General features: G+C 56.2%; 1 protein-coding gene across 1 annotated transcript; it reads left to right on the plus strand.

Annotated features, from left to right (window-relative positions):
- The first annotated feature begins 1,786 nt into the window (after window positions 1-1,786).
- Window positions 1,787-22,431, plus strand: ARHGEF5 (Rho guanine nucleotide exchange factor 5). Its single transcript, XM_007955734.1, has 15 exons — window positions 1,787-1,800; window positions 2,167-4,898; window positions 5,189-5,246; window positions 5,555-5,619; window positions 5,776-6,029; window positions 9,180-9,340; window positions 10,166-10,318; window positions 10,846-10,975; window positions 11,326-11,400; window positions 12,021-12,110; window positions 13,219-13,376; window positions 14,095-14,256; window positions 16,161-16,231; window positions 21,956-22,060; window positions 22,274-22,431. The coding sequence occupies exons 1-15, from the start codon at window positions 1,787-1,789 to the stop codon at window positions 22,429-22,431; spliced, it is 4,386 nt and encodes a 1,461-aa protein (XP_007953925.1).
- Window positions 22,432-22,653: the final 222 nt, after the last annotated feature.

Here is a 22,653-nt window from a genome sequence, read left to right on the forward strand (position 1 = left end):
GCCCAGAGCCTCTTTGGCATCAACGTCACACAGACCGTAGGGGATGCTGGCAGAGTGGTACCACCTACCGAATCTGGCTTGGAGGTAGTTGGGATGTGAGGACACCAAGCCAACAGGTAGGAAGAACCCTTTTAGAAGTCTGAAAGACGAGGAGGACGCGAGCATGCTGAAATACCAGTGGGACGGTTCCAGTGGTGAAGGTGCCCTGCAGGCATGGGAGAACCAGATAACCCAGAGCAGAAGGTCCCCCGGGGCAGTGACAGCAGATGGCCCCTGGAGAGGAGGGACACCTCCCACACCATCCCAGGCATGGAAAAGGAGACAGTGGATGCCATGCAGGCAGCTCTGTAGCTAGGGGTGCAGACCTGCCTCTCGACCCATTTCCAGACCTTTGTGCAGTGGGCGATGAGCCATTCTGCTGGAGAGAGAGGGAGGTGGGAAGGTCAGAAGTCTGAGAAGTACTGACAAGAGCCCACAAGCTTGCTAGGGAGAAGGGATGTAAATCATGGGGTACCACAGCTGTGGGGGGCTGGTAATGACTGGGTGTGTGCTGTTGGTTGCCGTCAAGTCAATCTTGACTTGTAGTGATCCATGTGACAGACTAGCGCTGCCCCATAGGGTTTTCTAGGCTAAAGTCTTCACAGGAGCAGACTACAGGTCTTTCTCTCACAGAGCGACTGGGTGGGTTTGAACCACCACCAGCCTTCTGGCTAGCAGCCAAGTGCTTAACCATTGCATCACCTGAGCTCCTTAAAGGGGATAAGGATAGAGAGCAGATACCGTGCAGGCAATTCCATTCTGGCTCTTGGTGACCATGAGAGAGAGCAGAACTGCCCAGAGGGTTTCCTAAGCTACAATGTTTATGGAAGCAAGCAAAAAAAAAAAAAAAAAACTCACTGCCTTGGAGTCAGATCTGACTCATAGCGACCCCTCCTTGGGCTTCCGAGGCGGTATCACTACGGAAGTAGATGCCCAGTCTTCCTTCTTACAGAAGCAAAACCCAAACCAAACCCACTGCCACGGAGTGGATTCCGACTCACAGTGCCCCTAGAAGAGAGTGGAACTGCCCCAGAGAGTTTCCAAGGCTGTCAGTCTTCACAGAATCAAAGCCCAAATCACACCCACTGCCATCAAGTTGATTCCAACTCACAGCACCCCTAGAGGACAGAGAACTACCCCAGAGGGTTTCCTAAACTCTCATCTCTATGGAAACGGGTTCCTAAAGGGTCTCTCATCAGTAGCCAAGTGCTTAATCATTGTGCCACCAGAACTCATTACCATCATTTCCACTGCCATATAATTCAGTACATTACTGATTAGTAAGTCAAGTCACCATTTCACCTTACAGTGGCCGCCTCTACAAAGGAAATCCAGTTGTGAATGAATTGCTAGACTCTGCTAGACACTATGGGAAGTGGAAGGATAGGTCAAATCCAAACCTTGTAAACAGGAGATTGTGGGACAGCCATGACCCCAGCCTGGCCCATTTCCAGCCCCTGCTGCAGCTCTGGAAGAAGACCCCTCCTGACACTGTGTCTCTGGTTGTCAGACCCGGGGTGAGCCCACAGTGTCTGGAAGTGATGGGGACTGATGATCCTTGGTGTTGGAGACTGGCTGGGAGACACAGAATAAGACATCCCGCAGTCGGGGGGAAAGACCACGGGAGCCTGTGGCCCTCTCGGACAAGTTTCATCTTCTGTTTTCATTGTTTCACGTCTGTCTCCCCAAGACTGGAAGCTCCATGGGGGCCAGGCCTTTGTCTTGTTAGCCATCTTGTTGACTGGCGATGTCCCGCACTGGGTCAGTCCAACCAAAACACCAAACTCACTGCCATTGAGTTGGATCCAACTCATAGCGACCCCTCCTTGGGTTTTCAAGGCAGTATCTCTGTGGAAGTAGATTGCCCAATCTTCCTTCCAAGGAACCAGCCTTCTGGTTAGCAGTCAAATGCCTTAGGCACTGTGCCACCAGAGCTCCCCACTGGGTCAGTAACTGTGGAATAATGAGTTTTACAGAGGTTACTGCTGATGTTGTTGAGGGCTTTCTGGATCAAGGAATGACCCTCAGTGGAACCGGGAGTGTCCCCGCCCTGGTTCCTGACGGCCTCTCGCTCTGATAGGCAAAGGCAGGAGAGGACAGAGGCCTTTGTCTTCTCTTTCTGTTCAGGGCCAGCCTGATGGAAGCTGTGGGACCCCTGCACGGAGCCTTGGCCCCCACCGCCTCCACTGTCCTGGAGTTCAATGTGGCCTCTGAGGCTCTCATGAGGGGCTGCCAGTCCCCTGCCCCAGGGCCTGAAGCTACAGAGAGCCCGCCCTCAGAAGGAGTGGAAGGCCAAGGATGCTCAGAGACCCCGTGGGGAGAGTCGAGGGATGCGAGCAGAAGCCCAGCCGAGATCATGCCCCCAAACCCTGAGGACAGCTCTGAGGACAAGGCGACCCGCCTGGAGACCCCCGAGACCCACCAGGAGACTCTTGCAGCCAAGCACTCAACAGCCGATAGCCAGGCCAGGACACTCACTGCCCTGGAGCTCTGGGGCCACCCGGTCCCATGGGACAGTGTGGACCTGGTGCCCATTCCCAGTGAGCTGGGCAGCAGGTCGGAGGCCGAACTTGTGGCCTGGGTCCCTGGGCACCCAGATGAGCTGGAGGACGCAGACCGTCCCGTTGCACCCAGCCCTGGGCCAGCCTGTGGAGAGCACCCTGTGAGGACCCCACAGGAAGGGCGAGGGCCAGTGGGGTGTACGCACCCCCAGGGGGTGCAGGAAGCACCCGAGGCGCAAGTCCACGGGAGGAGGGGGCAGCAGGGACAGGAGAACATGCAGGCTCTGTGGCTGGGAGGCCCGACTCCTGGCCAGCGGGATCAGGGGGAAGGCGGGTGGGAGCCCCAGGGTCTGAGGCCTGGGGGCTGCCGGTTAGAGGGGTTGCTGCTGGGGCTGGAGGAGAGTGGCGTGGATGCAGAGCTTGTGGGGAAGCCAGGAGGGGCACCTGGGAAGCAGGCAGACCAGGCTCTGGGTGGGCAACCGATCCCAGCAGAGGGGTGGGAGGAGGAGGCAGGGGACTGGGCTGGGGACGGGCTCGGTGCCAGTGGAGAGCAGGCAGAGCACGGGGGGCCCCCTACTCCGGCTCCCATGGCCCCAGGCAGTCCTCCTCCCTGTGACATGTCCTCCAAGGCCTCTGGCCCCGTAACCGGGGCTCCTGGGCCTCAGGTAGGCCCCCAGGCTGAGGATGTGTCTCCCCTCGCTCTGACCCTTGGCCCAGAGCCAGAATGGTCCCATCTGCCCATGGCCGCACTCAGCCTCTCCCCCGTTGAGGCATCCCCTGACGATGAAAACTCTCAGGAAGGCCAGCGAGAGGGGCCTGGGGCCTGGGAGGACCCCTCCAGTGTGTCAGGGACACCTCCACAGACACTGGCCTCAGGCCCCAGCTGTCCTGCTCAGATCTCCCCATGTCCCAACGCCTCCCTGCCCGCCGGCCCCATGGGGGAGGCCCTTCTTGCTACCTGGCCTCCGGCGGCTTCCAGGGCCTCTCTCTCCAGGGATGGGCCCCCCCAGATGTCCACGACTGCCCCCCATGGCTCCCCTTTAACAGAGGATGCCTGGGACCTATGCCCCAGCCCCACAGGGTCCCCTCCACACAGCCCTCCAACCACCCCCTCGGGGGTCACCGTGCATCTGAGGAGCAACTCCTTCCCCGGCCCCCACCGGACCGAGCTCCCCCCCGAGCTGCTGGCCAGGTCGCTTTCTTTCTCCCACTCGGAGCCCCCCCAGAGGCCCCCCAAACCCGCCATCTATGGCTCTGTGGCCCCGAGGAGGCCCAGGAGGAGTAGCAGGGATGGCAGCAGCCCCCTGGGATCCCCAGCAGCGGGTGACACTTTGGGGCAGGTCCCGGAGTCGCCCACCTCCCCACCTTGGACCTGCGAGCACTGCTCAGCCCCCACCCCACCCCTGGACTCTATAGATGGGAGGGGCGAAGAGCCCCCCCCACCCCTGGTGAAGAGGCACTTTCGGTCCCCCACAGGAGAGCTAGACTCCTGTCCCCGGGTGACAGGCCCCACACCACAGCGACACAGTCACCCACCCACTGTGGCCCTCAGCTCAGGGCCCCACAGGCCCCCCAAGGGCCCACAGGATCCCCTTGTGGCAAGAAAGCTCCGGCGTCTGCCCTCCGCCCCAGATGCCCCCCACCCTGCTCAGACCTCTCTGCCCCCCAGGCCCAGATACAACAAGCCTTTGCCCCCCACACCCGATCAGCTTCAGGCCCCGCCTCCCCCCAGCCCCCCCTCCAGGAGCTTGAGGACCTATAAGCCGCTGCCACCCCTCCCCACCATGGACCCTCCCTCTGAGCCACCCCCTCTGCCCCCGAAGGCCAGGGCCAGGAGCAGGGGCTCTCAGGGGGTACTCATGAATGCCACAGGCCAGGCCAGGCCTGGGGGTCAGGACTGGCCAGCACCTCCAGCCCTCTCGGCTGGCCGCACCTCCTGGCCCCCTGCCGCCAGCCAGTCCACCGACCCCTTGGTGTCCGCCAGCAGGGGTAGGAGCGACGTGGCCCCTGGCCTGGCCTTCACCAACGTGACAAACCTTCTGAGCCCCTTGTCCCCCTCCACTGCCTGGCCCCCAGAGGATGGGTCCTGGCTCCCAGAGAAGGTAGGGGACCCCATCCAGGGACCCTCCAAAAGAGCGGTCCCTCAGGAGGGAGCCAGCAGCCCTCGAGGACTGTCAGAGAGACCCAGCCACCCCCTGCTGGAGAAGGCTTCCAGCTGGCCCCACCGGCGAGACCCAGGCAGACCGCCGCCAGGTGACAGCAGGCTGGCCCCCGGGGAGGCGCATGCTAAGAGCAAAGGCTGGAACCGGCAGGGCCTGCGCCGGCCGTCCATCCTGCCCGAGGGCGAGGGTGCAGCAGGTGAGCAGCCCCCCCCACCCCCCTCCGTCCCCCCCCTGCTAAGCCCCCCCCCCCAGCCCGGCTCCCTCTCCTCCTCTGTCTCTTCCCGCGTCTTCTGGACACCCTCCTATGTGCACACCTGCTGATTCCCTCCTGGGCCACGCTTGTCCAGTTCCCACCTGTTAGCAGGGCTTGGCATCCTGGCCCCGGTCGGGCTGCCCCCATTCCACTGCCCCTGCAGCGCCATCCTCTGGCCCTCTGATGCCCCCCAGTCCTGTCTCAGGCTCTGAATGCCCCATTTCTGTTTTCAGATAGGAGAGGGGTGGCCATGGAGCAGTGCCCTGGCCCCTCAGACACCATCGTCCTCCGGTAAGTTTTCCTGTCTCCCAGTGGACACGCTGACATGCTCTTCGCTTGGTTGATGGGGCCCAGGTCCCCAGCTGGCCCACATCTGGCTCTTCCGGGGGGGCAACACCCACACTGGGAGACTTTTGTTGAGACTTTGGGGCCCTGGCTTTGCTGGCTACGTCCAGGGTACAGCCCCTGAGCCCTGTGGCCTTGACCTCAGCCCCTGGTACAGTCCCACGTGGCAACCAGGACAGCCCTGAAGTGGGTGACCCAAATGCCTCAGAGCTCAGAGACTGTCCCCTGACCCAGAGCCCCTCTTCCTGCCACAGGGAGAAAAAGCCAAAGGAGGCGACAGGCAGCTTCTCCAGACGCTGCTCGAAGCTCATCAACTCCTGTGAGCACCTTGAGCGAGCGGCGGGTGGGGAGGGTGACGGCGGGTGGGGAGGGTGACGGCGGTGGCGAGGGCGTGCGTGCGGCGGCGGGTCCACAGCAGGCACAGCGGCGGTTCTGCCTCCCTCTGAACACCCTTCACTGCCACCCCGCACCGCAGCCCAGCTGCTGTACCAGGAGTACAGTGACGTGTTCCTCAACAAGGAGATCCAGAGCCAGCAGCGGCTGGACAGCGCGGCCGTGTCCCCTGCACTCGCATCCCCCCGGCAGCCCCGCAAGGCCCTGGCCTCCTCAGAGTCCTACCTGCAGCGCCTCTCGGCGGCCTCCAGCGGCTCCCTGTGGCAGGAGATCCCGGTGGTCCGCAACAGCACGGTGCTGCTCTCCATGGCCCATGAGGACCAGAAGCTGCAGGAGGTACCGTGGGCGGGGCAGGGGCGGGGCCTGGTCACCCCCGCTGCAGGCAGGCTGTGCCCACAGCTCACCGCCTCGCACAGACACAGCCCAGTCACCTCCCCAGCGGCGAGCTTCAGCTGTTGTCTGGCTGTCCCCTTCGGAGGGCTGGGCATTCGAACCCAGGATGTCAGCGGTCCGTGCTCTCTGCAGAGGTTCCAGGGAGGTTTCCTCCTTGTTTCACGCAGCGTCTCATGGCCCCAGGTGTCCTTGGCTTTTGGCGCATCCTCACATGGTCGTCTTCCCTCGGGGCTTTCCATGCTGCTGTGCCTCTTCTGTAGGAACCACTTAGATGGGAACCCCCTTCTCCGGTGTGACCTCTTGTAAACTTAAACTGACCCCATTGGCCTCTAAGGTCATGTTCACAGGTACCAGGGCTGAGGACGTCCACGTGTCTTTTGGAGACACAGTCCAGTCCATCACAGTTGGGGGTCATGCAGAGTGGCCGTACCGCCACATTTTTTGGGCAGAATGTGGAATCCGCCCATCCCAGCTGCTCGGGGTGGACCACAATGGCCCCCCCCTACAGCCAGTGTTCAAGTTCCCTATGGCTTCCTCTGCAGCCCAGGCACACCAGGCGCCGTCTGTGGGGTGTGCTGCAGATCGCCCCCCGCAGCTGCCCCGCAGTCCATCGGTGTAGGAGGGGTGGAACTCGCACCAGTCCGGCCACTCCTGCCCAGCCTCACTCCCCACAGCAAGACTGCAGTGGAAGCTGTTTGTCTGCTTTTAATTTATTCCCGGATGGGTTTGCCTGGGAGCTTCTCTTCATAACCTGTCCAAAGTCTGGGGTGGAGCCCCTCCTCCCAGGAAGATAGTATGGCCCAATGGAAAAGCATGACAATGATATTCCCATATCTAGGTTCTGGAGCAATGCCCTGGTTTGAACCCTGCTTTCATATTCCCTAGTAGAGAACTCGGGCCAAGTTGATTTATCTGAATCTCCGTGTCCTCATATACAAACTAGGATGCAAAGGGTTACTGGGAGAATCAGAAAAGATAAGTGCTTGGTACACGATAATGGCTCAAAAGATCTGTGTACCATGCTGATTTGGAGTCAGGCAGACTTGAGTGTGAATCCTGACTATACCCCTCACTAGCTGTGTAACCTTAGACGAGCTATGTAAGTTCATCACCTCTCCCTTTCCTCATCTACAAACTAGGGGTACCAGTGCCTGCCTTTCAGGGTTGTGGCTTACACGAAATGGTGCCTACCTCGTGTCTTGCCTATCTCGTGTCTTGCCTACCTCGTGTCTTGCATCCCTCATGTCTCGCATCCCTCTTGTCTTGGTTCTGTGGTGCTACTGTAACAAAAATACTGCAAGTGGGGACTTTCTCACAATTTAGGAGGCTAGAGGTCTGAATTCAGGGCACCAGCTCTAGGTGAAAGCTTTCAGTTCTGTTGATCTCCAAGGTGCCCCGTAGACAGACCTTTTCTTGGAGGACAACAGATGTAGCCTCTGCAGCCTGTTTCCTGCCTATAAAATCCCAAGAGGAAGACAGCATTCCTTCTTTTCATTCTTCCTCTGTCTCGTTCAGTCTAAGCTGGTGGGTTTTCTGCTGTGGTACCTGGTTCAGTCCATCAGTCACAGGCTTAATCTCTTTAACAAAATTATGTGACCCTATCCTTGGTGAACGTTCGAGGACACGTCCTTAGTTTGTACAACAGAATTTTCCAACTCTAAGTTCTGTTTTCATTTTGCACAGTTCATTTTTAAGTCCATCTCTTTCCTCTAGCATTTTCCTATCATGTGGCCCCTTGGAGAGCTTGCTTAGATGTCTCCTTGGGCAGATTACCAGGTTCATCACTTACAGGTTCTACCTTCCACCAGGTATTTGAGCATAATTCACACAGGTTCTCTGCCAGTGCATGAAAAGCATTGCCCTTCCACATTGTCCAGTCACATGCTTGTGATTTTCACAAGCACATTTACCATCCGCGTGCTTAGCACCATTCTGTTACTGGCGCCATGTCTTCTCTAAGATGATAGAGACTTTCTCTGTAGCTCTCCTCACTTCCTTCTGAGCCCTCATCAGAACTGCCTTTGACGTCCATAATTCTACCAGCAGTCTCTTCAAGACAATCTTGGCCTTTTCTGTTTGACGCCTTAAAACACCTCCAGCCTCTACTCCAGTGCGAGCAATGACTGCGACTGATCTTTGCTGCCTCATTCCATGTCGTGTGGGAGGGCCATCTGGCCGTGACTGTAGGTGTCCATGCCCTTGCCAAGATGTGCGTCCTCTCCTCATGTCCATCCCCTGTCTGTCTCAGGGCAGCAGGGCTGGGTGGCCAGCATGACCATCTGAGCTGCGGCAGATCAGGCTGTGAGCTGCTGTGTGCCTGCTGGGGCCTCCAGACACTTGTCACATGCTGCGATCTACCCATCCAATGACAACTGCACTGTCTCGGTGTCCTGCTTCCTTTCGTGTCTCCTCAAACCCCAGAATGAACGCACCACCTTCACCCCTTAACCTGCCCCTCTCCCGGCACCCTCCGCTCTGTCAATGACTCCATACCCCAGTTTCCCAACTCGGAAGCCAAGGCCTCCGCGTTGTGTCATCCTCCGCCCTCAGCCCGTTTCCAGCTGTTGAGCAAACTCTTCCAGACCCACCTCCTCCGTGATGATGGTACCATCCCCTCTCCTCCAGGTGGTCCCGGCCTTCCTGTCTCATCTGGAACCATCACTGTGTTTTCCTAAGGGGTCCCCTTCCCCCTCTAACCCCCTCTCCTTGCTGTGCTCAGAAATACCTTCATGACACACAAGTCTGCTCAGGCCGCGTCCCTGACATAGAGACCTTTGGTTGTTTTCTTGTTGCCTTAAGGTGTGTCCACCTATTTTACATGGAGACTTCATCTCTCTGCCTCTCCACCTTCCTCTCTTGACACTTGTGCACGGGGTTCATGCACCCCCTTCTCTTCTCACACCTTTGGAGGCAGATGCTCTGCCTCCAGTGTTCTCTCCCCCTCCTCTTAAACCAGGTGAGCTGTGTCAGGTGTGACCGAGCTGTAAGAGGGGCTGTCTGCTTCTCCACTGTCCCTGAGACATTGCACCACACCTGGTGACCGCCAGAGGCTCTGAAGGTGTTTGAATATGTTCCTCTTCCATGACCTCCTAGGCCAAGTTTGAGCTGATTATCTCTGAGGCCTCGTACCTGCGCAGCCTGCATGTGGCTGTGGACCACTTCCAGCTGTCCACTTCACTCCGGGCCACGCTGTCCAACCAGGAGCACCAGTGGCTCTTCTCCCGTCTGCAGGACGTGCGTGACGTCAGCACCACGTGAGACACCCTGTCTTAGTCCCCTAGGGCAGCTGTAACAGACACACTGAGGTGGGGGTGGTGACTTTTTAGAGAAGATAAATTTATTTTCTTGCCATTCAGGAGGCAACAAGTCTAAATCAGGGCACCGGCTCTAGAGAAATCCTTGTGTCAGCTTCTCTCTTGCCGGTGTCCCTTGGGTCCTTGGTGATCTTCACATGGCATCTGTCTCCCCCAGGGGTGCTGACTTCTCTCTGTCTAAGCTGCTCCTTAGACAAAGTCATTAAATTTGGGGCACACCCTACACTGATACAGCCTCATGAACATATCAGAGAAAATCCAATTCCCACGTGGGATCCCAGCCACAGGTGTGGGGCTGAGGGTTCCAACATGTATTGGGGGCACAGTTCCAACCACAGCATCCTCTTCTCCCTGATCTCACTCACTCACCCTCCCTGCTTTGTCTGCAAACTGTCAGGGAGAGGCTGGGCCTCGGTGCCGACAGACCTGACACCTGAGCAGAAAGAGCAGAGGGGAGGGTGTGGGGTGGACAGGTCTGTTAATGGGCAAACCGGTGCGAGAGGAAGCTTCTGGGCTGAGGTGTTGGATCTGCTCCGGGCACCTACTGCCTGGGGAGTGGGACGCCTCTGAAGATCAGACAGCCAGAGAGGGTTGAAGGTGATGGGGAGCAGTGAGGTAGACCAAGGCAAGTGGGGCTGGCTTGGGGTGAGCTCCAGGAACAGGAGCTGAGAACAGCCTACCGAGCCTCCTGACGGGGAAGCAGCAGCCTGCGTGGGGCCTGGCCAGCCCAGCCCTGTGTCAGGAGACCTCCCTGGGTCTGTGCAGGTTCCTGTCCGACCTGGAGGAGAACTTCGAGAACAACATCTTCACCTTCCATGTGTGTGACGTGGTCCTGAACCATGCCCCCCATTTCCGCCGGGTCTACCTGCCCTACGTCACCAACCAGACCTACCAGGAGCGCACCTTCCAGAGCCTGCTGTGAGACTGCCCCGCCCACCCCAGGCCCTCCTCAGCCACCCACCAAACGCCAGGCCAGAGGTGGTCCCAGAGACATTGTCCTGTGCCTGCCCCTCGGACCCACCTCCAAACCAGATGCCCTGGGCGGTCGCATCAGGGTCTCTAGAAGCAGCTCCCCTGAGTCTGCGGAGCCCCGCCCCTCACTGTGCTCCCATCCCCCATCCCTTCCTCAAGTGCCCTCATCCCCTGCAGAGCCCCAACCCCTCAGGCCATCATGGAGCCCCCTCGCAGGCTTCCAGAAGTCACCCTCCACATTACCCTACCCCCATGATGCCCCCACCCCCCCATGTCTCCTCACCCTTCATGGTGCACCCACCCCCTAGAGTGCCCGTACCCTCCCATGTCCCCTCAAACCTCACAGTGCCCCCACTCCCCATGGTGCCCCCACCCCCCGTAGTGTCTCCCATGTTCCCTTACTCCTCTTGGCACCCCATCCCCTAAAGTGCCCCCAGCCCTCATGTCCCGGACCTCTCTGGGCACCCCCGCAGGAATGGCAACAGCCACTTCCGAGAGGTCCTAGAGAAGCTGGAGAGCGACCCCATCTGCCAGCGCCTGTCCCTCAAGTCCTTCCTGATCCTGCCCTTCCAGCGAATCACCCGCCTCAAGCTGTTGCTCCAGGTGCCTGGGCCCTGCCCTCTCCCTGGGCCCCGCCTCCCAACAGCCCCACGCCCCCCGGCCCTCTCCCCACTGTCCTCTCCTCACAGTCCCATACCCCCATGGCCTCCCCCACTGCCATCTCCCCTCAGCTCCATGCCCCCCACAGCCCTCTCCCCTTGTCCCTCTCCCCACAGCCCCACACCCAAAGGGGGGCCTCAGGATGCCCACGTGCCCCAGCCTCCAGTGGGGCAAAGGACACCCGCTCCTGTGCCCACCTCCCCACGCACGTGGAGGTGTGCAGGCCCCCATCGCCCCATCTCCTCTCTGCCTCTGTCCCATTACCCTCTGGTGCTGCCCACCGTGTCCTGTAGAACATTCTGAAGAGAACACAGCCAGGCTCCTCAGAGGAGGCAGAAGCCACCAAGGCACACCACGCCCTCGAGGAGGTAGGTGGCCACCGCCCGCTCGACCCCAGGTTTGTCCTGGGCCAGAAGCTCCACCCCTGCCTAGGCCCTGACTCCAGTGCACAGGAGCAGGACCCTAAACAGGCGGCTCAGCGCCCCCCATCCTCCAGATCTCCAATGTGCATGGCCTACCCCTGCCTCCTCCAGTCCAACGTGTACACCACAGCCTCCCCCAAACCTCCGATGTGCACAGCCGCCCAGGCATCCACCAGTCCAGCGTGTACCCCCACAGCCTCCCTTGCCTCCTCCAGTCCAACGTGCACACCCATGGCCTCCTGTAGCCTCCCCCAAACCTCCAATGTGCACAGCCGCCCCGTGCATCCACCATGGCCTCTCCCTGGACCCGCCAGTCCTCCAATGTGCACACCCACGGCCTCCACATACACCCCAAGAGTGCATGCAACCTCAGCCCCTAGATTAAATCTCATTTCCAGTCAGCCCAGAACATGCCATCATGTCACCAGAGCCCTAGGGCTTCACCTTGGCACTCATCCACTCTCCCAGCCTGATAGAGGAGGGTGGGCTGTTGCACCCTGCTTCCCAGGGTTGGGAACAGGGCCCCGAGCACGTGCCTTCCTGTGACCTCTCTGGCCCCACCCCAGCTGATCCGAGACTGCAACAGCAACGTGCAGAGGATGCGGCGGACAGAGGAACTCATCTACCTGAGCCAGAAGATCGAGTTCGAGTGCAAGGTGAGCCGACTTCGCTCCTGGCGTGACCACACCCCACCCCGTGACCACACCCCCATCCCGTGACCACACCCCCATCCCGTGACCACACCCCACCCCATGACCACCCCTGTGGCTCCACTAACCTGCCTCATCAGCTCAGTCCTCCTCTCTCCCGGGGCCCCTGTCCTGGGATACCCAAATGGTCCACAGTACACTGTTAAGTTAGGAGAAAGCAGGTGGGTGTCGCCTGCGGTGTAGACGCTGAGGAGACAATCGGAGGCGTTTGCTCACGTGGTCTTCCAGAACCTCGGGAAGGGTGCATGAGAAAGAGGACCCTCTGCGGTCATTTCTAAAGCATAGTTTTAGCTTGTGAACCGCTCCGTTTTCTTCACGTCTGTCTCATCAAACAAAGCAACATAAAAGTGAATCCTGCTATTGGGCTAAAACCTTCCATTCCAGGTCCACCTTGGGGCCCACGGTGGAAGCCCCGCATCCACACACTAACTGGACTGGACACCCTCAGCTTTACCCAAACCCCAGCACCCACGGCCCCACCTGCTTCTCACCCACATCTGATCCACCCGCCCTTCATGCCCCCGGCACCGAATCTTTTCACTTCTAAGACGTCATGTTGTTCCTTCTGGTCCCCTCACATGCCCTCACCCTCTGTCACACCCGGCCTGAGCTCACACAACCACTGTCCAGGGATGGAGTTTGTCACACACAGTGGCCGTGGGGGAGAGAAGGTCAGAGAGGAACAGTCTGGGCCATTCTGAGCAGGAGGGAGGGTGTGGAAGGCAGGAAGGTTGGGGTGGGCTTTACCAGGGCACCCAGTGAGGAGGACAGAGCTGTGTGTGACACACCCTCTCTCGGGGCAGGGTGGAGAGGAGGGCGGGGCTGTGTGTGTGACACTCCCTCTCTCAGCCAGGGGCGGGGCCTAGAGAGAAGGGCGGGGCCGTGTGTGACATGCCCTCTCACCCGGGGCAGTATGTGTAGAGGGGCGCGGCTCTGTGTGTGACACTCCCTCTCGCATGGGTTGGGGGGTGTCTGTGACACGCCCTCTCACCCCAGGGGCGGGGCATGGACAGGAGAGCGGAGCCTGTGACACTCCCCCTCACCCCACCCGCAGATATTCCCTCTGATCTCGCAGTCCCGCTGGCTGGTGAAGAGTGGCGAGCTGACAGCCCTGGAGTTCAGCGTGTCCCCAGGGCTGCGGAGGAAGCTGAACACGCGCCCTGTCCACCTGCACCTCTTCAATGACTGCCTGCTGCTGTCCAGGCCCCGAGAGTCAGTGACAGGAGGGCGCCAGGCCCGGGTGGGGGTGGGGGGAGAGAAGGGATGACCAGAGGACAGGGAGGGGCTCCACCCATGGGCCAGGATGAGGAAAGAGGTCCCCCAAATTAGGTCGTGGAGTCCCACGGGACCAGCTCTAAACTGTAGACACAGGCAAGTTGCAGCATGTCTCAGACATGTCTGTGTGAGGCTGCTTTGGGTCCGGCCCAGTCCACCAGCCCGGAGCGATTAACCAAGTCCTGTCCTAACCCTCAAGTTCTAGACCAAAACCCAGACCAGTTATGGTGGAGACCACCCAGTCAGGGCGTCCCATATGTGTCAGTCGAGCTGAGCTCCACAGAACTTTCAGTGACTGGTTTGTCAGGCATGGACACCAGCCCTTTCTTCTGAGGCCTTCTAGGTGGGCTTACACCGCCACGTCTTGGTCAGCTCCACCCAGGGGCTCCTGAGGCGCTAAGCGTCTTGAATGTGGGTAGGGGTCTGTCTCCTGAGCTCTTAGAAGGGTGAAGGGTCCATTTACTGGACACACATTTGCCAAACTGGTGGCAAGCTCCCTGGGGTCCTGGAGCTACCATGTTGGCACCAGGGTCAGAACCAGCTGGGCTTTGCATGGCAATTTGCAAGCTGCACATACTGAGGACAAGGGTTTGGGACCCAAGTTTGTGAGGAGAACGGGGACTGGCGCTCTGGGTTGGACAGCCGCTATTTGCAGGGGCAGCCGGTTCCTGGTGTTTGATCACGCCCCCTTCTCCGACGTCCGCGGGGAGAAGTGTGAGATGAAGCTGCATGGTGCTCACAAGAACCTCTTCCGGCTCTTCCTGATACACAGCGCCCAGGGGGGCCAGGCCGAGTTCCTCTTCCGCACGGAGACTCAGTGAGAGGGGGCTGGGCCTGGTGGTCGGGGCAGCTGTTGGGGGAGCCCAGGCAGAGGGGTCCAGAGGCACCGGGGCACGAGGGACACGGTAGAGAGACCAGACCCAACCCCAGGCCCAGCACTGGCCCCCCCACAGGAGGCACTGTAGGAAAGCTGGGCCCCAGACCAGGCACAGCTCCGTATCCTGGCCACCCCCAGACCTAAGCTCCTGGACCTAACAGCTTGCGGGAGACCAGTAGTCAGGGAACAGAGAAGTGCCACCACCAGGCCTTAGCCTTGGTTACCATAGAGGGACTTCATTTGTGAGACCCCGCAGGAGGTGGAACTGGAGGGAGTGAGCAGAGGATTGTAGTGGGGAGAGCTTGGAACAGGAGTCCCCAGACACTGAGACCCCTCAGAGCCACGGCTGGTGGGCCTAGGTGTGAATGAGATGGGCCCTGCGGCCTTAGCATGCCCAGTGCCCACCGCCCAGCCCAGCCTGCTCTTGGGCACAAGTCCATCACAATCAAGATTTCAACAACAATGATTAGCTCCTCTTTTCTCCAGAATCCACTGCCACTGAGTCAATTCCAGTCATGGCGACTCTTCTTTCCTATAGTAGTAAAATGTAACACCTGGCATCACCATGAGCCACCATCAGCAACAGAATAGCACACGCACACGCACACCGCTACATTTCTAGGAGCGCGACTGGTGACACCCAAACGCTTTTGTGCGCACGGGTGCAGCAGTGACTGTTGAGGACTGCAGCTCCAGGGTGGGCAGGAGAGGTGCGCCAGTCTCCTTTAGAAAGTTGGACGTGACATCTAAGAGTCTGAGGACTCATGTGTTGGAGACCCTGTTCAGTTCTCTCCCTCAGAAGACCCTTCGGGGGAGGCTCAATAGCGCCTGTCCTCGCCAAGGGAACAGAGGGGCTTGTCGGGCGCGTGTATGCAGGTTCCACATTACAGCAGGCAGTCGCACAGACTCGGCCTCTTCCTGGGTCAACGAACACGTAAGCTCTCCGTTACCCAGGCAAGCTTGGAAGCAGAGGCTAAGAGAACATGAAAGCCTGCAGACAATTGCAAGATTAGGCTGGGATGACATTACGTGGTTTAAACAAACCACCACCAACAAAACAGCACACCTGTCCCCCGATCTAACTAGGGCTGCAGAGGGATTTTCTTCTCTGAGATGCTTGACTGGAGATGAGCAGTGGGGTGTCAGTTAAGGGTCGTGCAAAGTGATGGAGGGGACCGAAGCGAGGTCAGCATTTCCCGTTGTGCACTTTTGCTAATGGGACATCTACATGTGTGCACTTGACAGCTGACGCCAGGCCCCCTCTCGATGCGAGGGCCATCAGGAGAAGCCTGGGAAGACAGAGAAGGGAGAAAAGACCCTACCTCAGCCTTCAAGTCACTGAAGGGCTGAGCTTCTGCTCCGAGCAGGGAACCAGGGACCCTGGAGCTGGCCCTGCCTCCTGGGGCCCCGTGTGGGTCAGGGGTCAGCTGGAGCTGAGCTCCAGGGTCTTCAGTGGCTGATTAGGTGGAAGCAGACCCCAGTCCTTTCTTCCAAGGTCCCTCTGGGTAGACCCCAACCTCCAACCTTTTGTTAAGCAGCTGAGTGTGTTCACCATTGCAGCAGCACGTTTGTGTTTGGGGTGACGATTGTATGACACAGTGATTGTAATTAATGTCACTGGGTTATTTTAAAATGCAAATGTAACGCAGTAATGGCAATGCAATTCAGTTATTTCTTAAGGAAAACGACACAGAGTTCAAGGGCTTGTCATATTTCCAAGCGAGCAGCATCCAAGGCCCTTTGTCCCAGCAGTCACTGACTTGGGCCAGTTCTCCCCAGCCAGGGCCTCTCCCAGCCCTCACCGTACCTGGGCTGGGGTACAAGCTCTGACCTGGTCTTTCCAGAAGCGAGAAGCTCCGGTGGATCTCAGCACTGGCCTTGCCCAGAGAGGAGCTGGACCTGCTGGAGTGTTATGGTGAGTGAGGCTCTGAGAGGGGGGAAAAGGTGGGTCAAGGGGCGCCTTCCATGTAGTGGCTGAGGGGCCGGCGGGAGTCTGGGAAGCAGCCTTGTACTGCTTGGACCCAGAATTTCAGAGTAGGGGACTGGTCACAGAGCTCAAAGACCTGGGACCCTTAACACTGCTCATCACCATGGCAACACCCCTGTCTGGAACAATCTCTCGCTCTTTTTAAACACACATCCCCTAACATCTGCTGCTATGGTTTTCCCCAGACCTAACCCTAGGTGGCTCAAATGGTTTGTCCTGGATGGGTGGACACATTTCAGTAGAGCTTCTAGACTAAGATAAACTAGGAAGAAGGATGTGGCCGGGTCACTTCTGAAAAAATTGGCCACTGAAAACCTTATGAATAACAGGGAAACACTGTCTGATATAGTGGAGGAAGATGAGCTCCTTAGGCTGGAAGGCACTCCAAATATAGCAGCGGAAGAGCTGCCTCCTCGAGGTAGAGTCGACCTTCAGGACATTGATGGAGTAAAGTTTTCACAGCCATCATTTGCTGATGTGGTGTGCCTCAACATGAGAAGAAGTAGCTGCAAACATCCATTATTAATCAGAATGTGGAATGTATGGACTATGAATCTAGGAAAATTGGAAGTTATATAAAATGAAATGGAATGCATGAAGATCAATATCTTAGTCATTAGTGAGCTGACATGGACTGCTATTGGCCATTTTGAGTCCAGAAAATCATTTGGTCTACTATGACAGGAATGACAAATTAAAGAGGGACGGCTCCACATTCATTGTCAAAAAGAACATTTCAAGATCCATCCTGAAGTACAACAGTGTCAGTGACAGGGTAATATCCATACGCCAACAAGGAAGACCACTTACTACTACTATTATTCAGATTTACACACCAACCACTAAAGATAAAGATGAAGAAATTGAAGATTTTGACCAATTTCTGCAGTCTGAAATTGACCAAACATGCGTTCAACAGGTATTGATGATTATTGGTGATTGGAATGCAAAAGTTGGAAACAAAGAAGAATTATCAGTAGTTGGGAAAATATGGCCTTGGTGATAGAAATGACATCAGAGATTGCGTGATAGAGTTTTTCATGACCAATGACTTATTCATTGTAAATACCTTTTTCCAACAACATAAACAGTAGCTATACATGTGGACCTCTCCAGATGGAATACACAGGAATCAGATTGACTACATCTGTGGAAAGAGATGATAGAGAAGCTCAATATCTTCAGCCAAAACAAGGTCAGGAGTTAACTGTGGAACACACCATAAACTGCCCATAGGCAAGTTGAAGTTGAAGAAACTTAAAACAAGTCCACAAGAGCCAAAATATGACCTTGATCATATCCCACCTGCATTTAAAGACCATCTAAAGAATAGACTTGACACATTGTGGTGGTTAAGTTTGTGTGTCAACTTGGCTGGGCCTGGTGGAGTGCCTGGACAGCTGAATGTGGTATTCCCCATGATGAGACTGCTAATCAACTCCATGGTAGAATCTACTATGAGCAGCTGAGTAGCTGCCTCTGGGTATGTGGTCTGCTTCCCGCATGTAAGAAACCACTTTGGGAATGGCCCCTAGCTTATGGCATGCTTGAACCCTGCATGTAGCCATGTCAGCAGCCTGCCATGCTCTGCCAATCTTGGGATTTTCAATGGACTTCAAATAATGGCCTGCCATGTAGTTTGGTAACATCAGGACTGTGCCATTTTATTTGTTGACCTTGGGTTTGTCAGCCTCAGCAGCCAGTAGTTGTCTGACTGAAGAGATGCCTCTAGCTTCAGTGGCCTGGGAGCAAAAGGCAGAGCTGAAGCCCAAGGTCGAGAGGCTTTCACACAGTCCCTAGAGCCTGGCACTTTGAACTTGGACTTAAAGCCTCCAAATTTTAAGAATAAACTCCTGTTTGTTCAAGCCATCCCACTGGTGGTATATTCTTGTCAGAACAGCATTAGGGAACCAGAACAGGCATTGAACACCAATGAGCTAAGACCAGATGAGTTGTGGGATGACATCAAGAGCATCAGACATGAAGAAAACAAAAGGTCATTTAAAAGACAGGAAAGGAAGAAAAAACAAATGCGGATGTCGGAAGAGACTCAGAAACTTGCTATTGAATGGAGAGTAGCTAAAGCAAATGGAAGAAATGATGAAATAAAAAAGATGAGCAGAAGATTCCCAAGGGTGGCTTGAGAACAAAGTGAAGTATTATAATGAAATGTGCAAAGACATGGAGATGGAAAACCAAAGAGGAAGAACACGCTCAGCATTTCTCAAGCTGAAAGAACTGAAGACAAAAGTCAAGACTTGACTTTGACCTACAACACTGTAGGATTCTAAGGCAAAATATTAAATGATGCAAGAGATCAAAAGAAGATGGAAGGAATACGTAGGCAATCTACTCCCATAGAGATACTGCCTCAGAAGCCCAAGGAGAGGTCACTATGAGTTGGGACCAACTCAGCAGCCAATGAGTTTGTTTTTTTCTGGTTTGTATCAAAAAGAATTGTTGTTGTTGTTGTTATGTGCCGTCGAGTCAAACCCGACTCATAGCGACCCCTCCTTGGGTTTCCGAGGCAGTATCACTATGGAAGTAGGATTGCCCAACCTTCCTTCCGAGGAGTGGCTGGTGGGTTTGAACCGCCAGCCGTCTGGTTAGCAGGCAAGTGTCTTAGCCACTATGCTACCAGAGCTCCCTCAAAAAGAATTAGTGGATATTAAACCACTTCAGCACATAGCATATGATCAAGAACTGATGGTACTAAAGGAAGAAGTAGAAGCTGCACTGGAGGAATTGGGAGAAAAAAAAAAAGGCTCCAGGAATTGATGGAATACCCATTGAGATGTTTCAACAAATAGATGTAGCACCGGAGGTGCTAACTCATTTATGCCAACAAACTTGGAAGACAGCTACCTGCCAACCAACTGTAAGACATCCATATTTGTGCCTATTCCAAAGAAAAATCATCCAACAGAATTCAGAATCTATCAAACAATATCACTAATATCACATGCAAGTAAAATTGTGCTGAAGATAATTCAAAAACAATCGCAGCAGTAGATTGACAGGGAAATACCAGAAATTTAAGCCACATTCAGAAGAGGACATGGAATGAGGGTTATCACTGCTGATGTCGGATGGATCTTGGCTGAAAGCAAATACCAGAAAGATGTTTACCTGTGTTCTATTGACTATGCAAAGGCATTTGATTGTGTCGATCATAACAAATTATGGATAACATTGAGAAGAATGGGAATTCCAGAACACTTAATTGTGCTCATGAGGCATCTGTACATAGACCAGGAGGCTGTCGTGTGAACTGAACAAGGGGACACTGCATAGTTTAAAATCAGGGAGGGAGTGTGTCAGGGTTGTATTCTTACACCATACTTATTCAATCTGTATGCAGAACAAATAATCTGAGAAGCCGGACTATATGAAGAAGACCAAGGCATCAGGATGGAAGAAGGCTCCTTAACAACCTGTGATGTGCAGACGACACAACCTGCTTGGTGAAAGTGAGGAGGACTTGATGCACTTACTGATGAAGGTCACAGACTCCAGCCTTCACCTCAACATGAAGAAACTAAAATTCTCAAAACTGGACCAATAGCAGCATCATGATAAATGGAGAAAAGATTGAAGTTGTCAGGAACTTCATTTTACTTGAATCCACAATCAATGCCCATGGAAGCAGCAGTCAAGACATCAAAGGATGTACTCTATTGAGCCAGTCTTCACAAGAGCTCTTTAAGGCATTGAGGTGTGAGGATGTCACTCTGAGGACTACTGCGCCTGACCCAACCCCTGGTATTTTCAACCACCTCATATGCATGTGAAAGTGGGACAATGAATAATGAAGACTGCAGAAGAATTGAAGCGTTTGAGTGGTGGTGGTGGTGGTGAAGAATATTGAATGGACCATGGACTGATAGAAGAAGGAACACACCTGTCTTGGAGGAGGTACAGACAGAATGCTCCTTAGAAGCGACAGTGGCCAGAATTCCTCTTGCATTCCTTGCTCATGGTATCTGAAGGGACCAGTCCCTGGAGAAGGACACCACGCTGGGTAAAGTAAAGCATCAGCAAAAAAGAGGCAGACCCTTAGCAGGAAGAATTGACACAGTGGCGGCAACCATGGGCTCAAGCTTGGCCACGGTTGTAAGGACGGCACAGGACTGGGCGCTGTTGGGTTCTGTTGTGCAGAGGGTCACTATGAGCCGGCACCAGCTTGAGTTCACCTAACAGCAGCAGTAGTAACTATCCTGGAGGTGGACAGTTGGAACCCACCCAATGGCACCATGGAAGAGAGGCCTGGTGATCTGCTTCCATGAAGGTGACAGCAAAAGAACTCCGTGGGGCGGTTCTGCTCCATGACACACAGGTCGCCATGCGGCAGAAACAACTTGAAGGTGACGGGGTTGGTGTTTTGGTTTGGATCTGTGTGAAGGTCTAGCCGGATGTGGGGAGCAGGGAAGATGCAGGACACAGGAGGTATCTCACCCCTTCTCCTGGGCAGGAGACCTGGAGGCTCCCCAGGCCCTGGGCCCCCTGTGTCTGTGTTCACACTAGGGGAGTCCTCCTGGCCCTGTGTTGGCCCACAGCTGTCTCAAGCCAGGAGGACTTTAAGGAACAGTGACATGGAGAGGTGCTGTCACTCAGAGAACATTGGGAGCAGATGTAGAAAGTGGACTCTGACTGAGCTCTGATGGGTCCACAGGAGGGTGAGGAGGGAGCAGGTCTTTCATCCTGCACTGCAACCTGTGAACAGCAGACGGGACGAGCTGACCCCAAAGGCATGTGGGTGATGACACAGCATCTCGTTTGTGTTCCGGGAGAGCCTGAGCAGGGTGGTGAAGTAGGAAGAGCCAAACACCCGGGTGGGAAGGAAGGTGAATGTGTGGCATCCTCCGAGGCGCGTCCCGTGAGCTTCAGAAACCATGGAGCGTGGAATTGGATGATAGTGATGGTTGAACAGTGTGCTGGACCGATGAGCAGCCCTGAGTGAACCTGTGGAGAGTGGTGCCGTGGCTCATAGTTACACACGAACTTAGCACCACAACAAAATGAATTGGAGGAGATGAAGGACGGCAGTCCCCCCAGTTCACGGAAATTCAGCCACGCAGAAAACCAGAATTTGCTTGGAATCATCTGGATTGGCCCAGTGGTGAGAACGCTGACGTCACAGGAGGTCAGCGCCTTGGGTCATACCTGCAGCCAGTGCTTACAGCTCTGGTCCCACATTGGTGCTGGGAAGGAGAGGGAGAACTGGGTGCGGACTGAGATGTGACCATCCAGTTGGAGAGGTGCGCACGTGGGAAACAAGGAGAGAAGTGCCTGTGGGCCACCTGCTTGCTGGAGCTCAGCGCCCCCCAGCACCGAAGGCTCCCAGTTTTCAGGGAGTGGAGGGGGGGGTCTGTCGTGAATCTAGGGCATCTGTAATCGGGGCAACTCAAGGGCCACGCTCTTTCTCCATTTGTCTTCCCCAGGAATGTAGGATGTTGACCCCATTGCAATTCGGTATTCCTTTCCCTGTGAACCGTTTTGGTCCCTGGTAGAAGGTGAAGGTTTTGCCAGTTTCCTCTTCATACCTTCAACAGCCCAATCCCATCTCTGTCCCAAGCCCCCCCAGATCGCCCTGAGCTCCTGCTCCAGGCTCCAGGCACCTGCTCCCCTAACTCAGCCGTCTTCTCGTCCCAGACTCCCCGCAGGTGCAGTGCCTTCGCGCCTACAAGCCCCGTGAGAATGATGAACTGACGCTGGAGAAGGCTGACGTGGTGATGGTGATGCAGCAGAGCAACGACGGTGACAGGGCCACGGGGAGGGCCCAGGGGGCCGGCAGGGACGGTGGGCGTGGCCAGCTCCAGGCGCCATGGTCGTGGTTGGGAGCTGGACACGTCCCATGTTGGGGTCTCTGGGGCTCCCGGTGCATCCAGCCTTAGGATGCAGAAGCGTTCCAGCAGAGGCCCAGGGGAACCTGAGGTGAGTGTTCCCCAGGTGACTGTCCCTTGCCCACAGGCTGGCTGGAGGGCATGAGGCTCTCTGATGGGGAGCGGGGCTGGTTCCCCCTGAAGCATGTGGAGTTCATCTGGAACCCGGAGATTCGCACACGGAACCTGAGGGAAGCGCAGCGCGTCAAGACCGCCCGACTGCAGCTGGTGGAACAGCAGGCCTAGCTTCCTCGGGGTCTCCTGGGCTTGCATGGGACATTCCTGGGGAGAGCTTTCCCCAGCCCCCGGCCTTGGAGGCCGCAGTGCCTGGGACCCTGCTGGTCTACCTCCTCTCTCTGTGCTGTGCTTGGGGGACTTTGCAGTGGGCTCTGGGAGCTTTTCTCCAGGGAAGGGCCACGGGGCCTAAGCTGAGGAGGGACTTCCCTGCCCTACAGTGTGCTCCAGAGC

Source organism: Orycteropus afer, unplaced genomic scaffold (assembly GCF_000298275.1).
Source record: "Orycteropus afer afer isolate SDZICR_OR568_19922 unplaced genomic scaffold, OryAfe1.0 scaffold00536, whole genome shotgun sequence".
NCBI lineage: Eukaryota > Metazoa > Chordata > Mammalia > Tubulidentata > Orycteropodidae > Orycteropus > Orycteropus afer.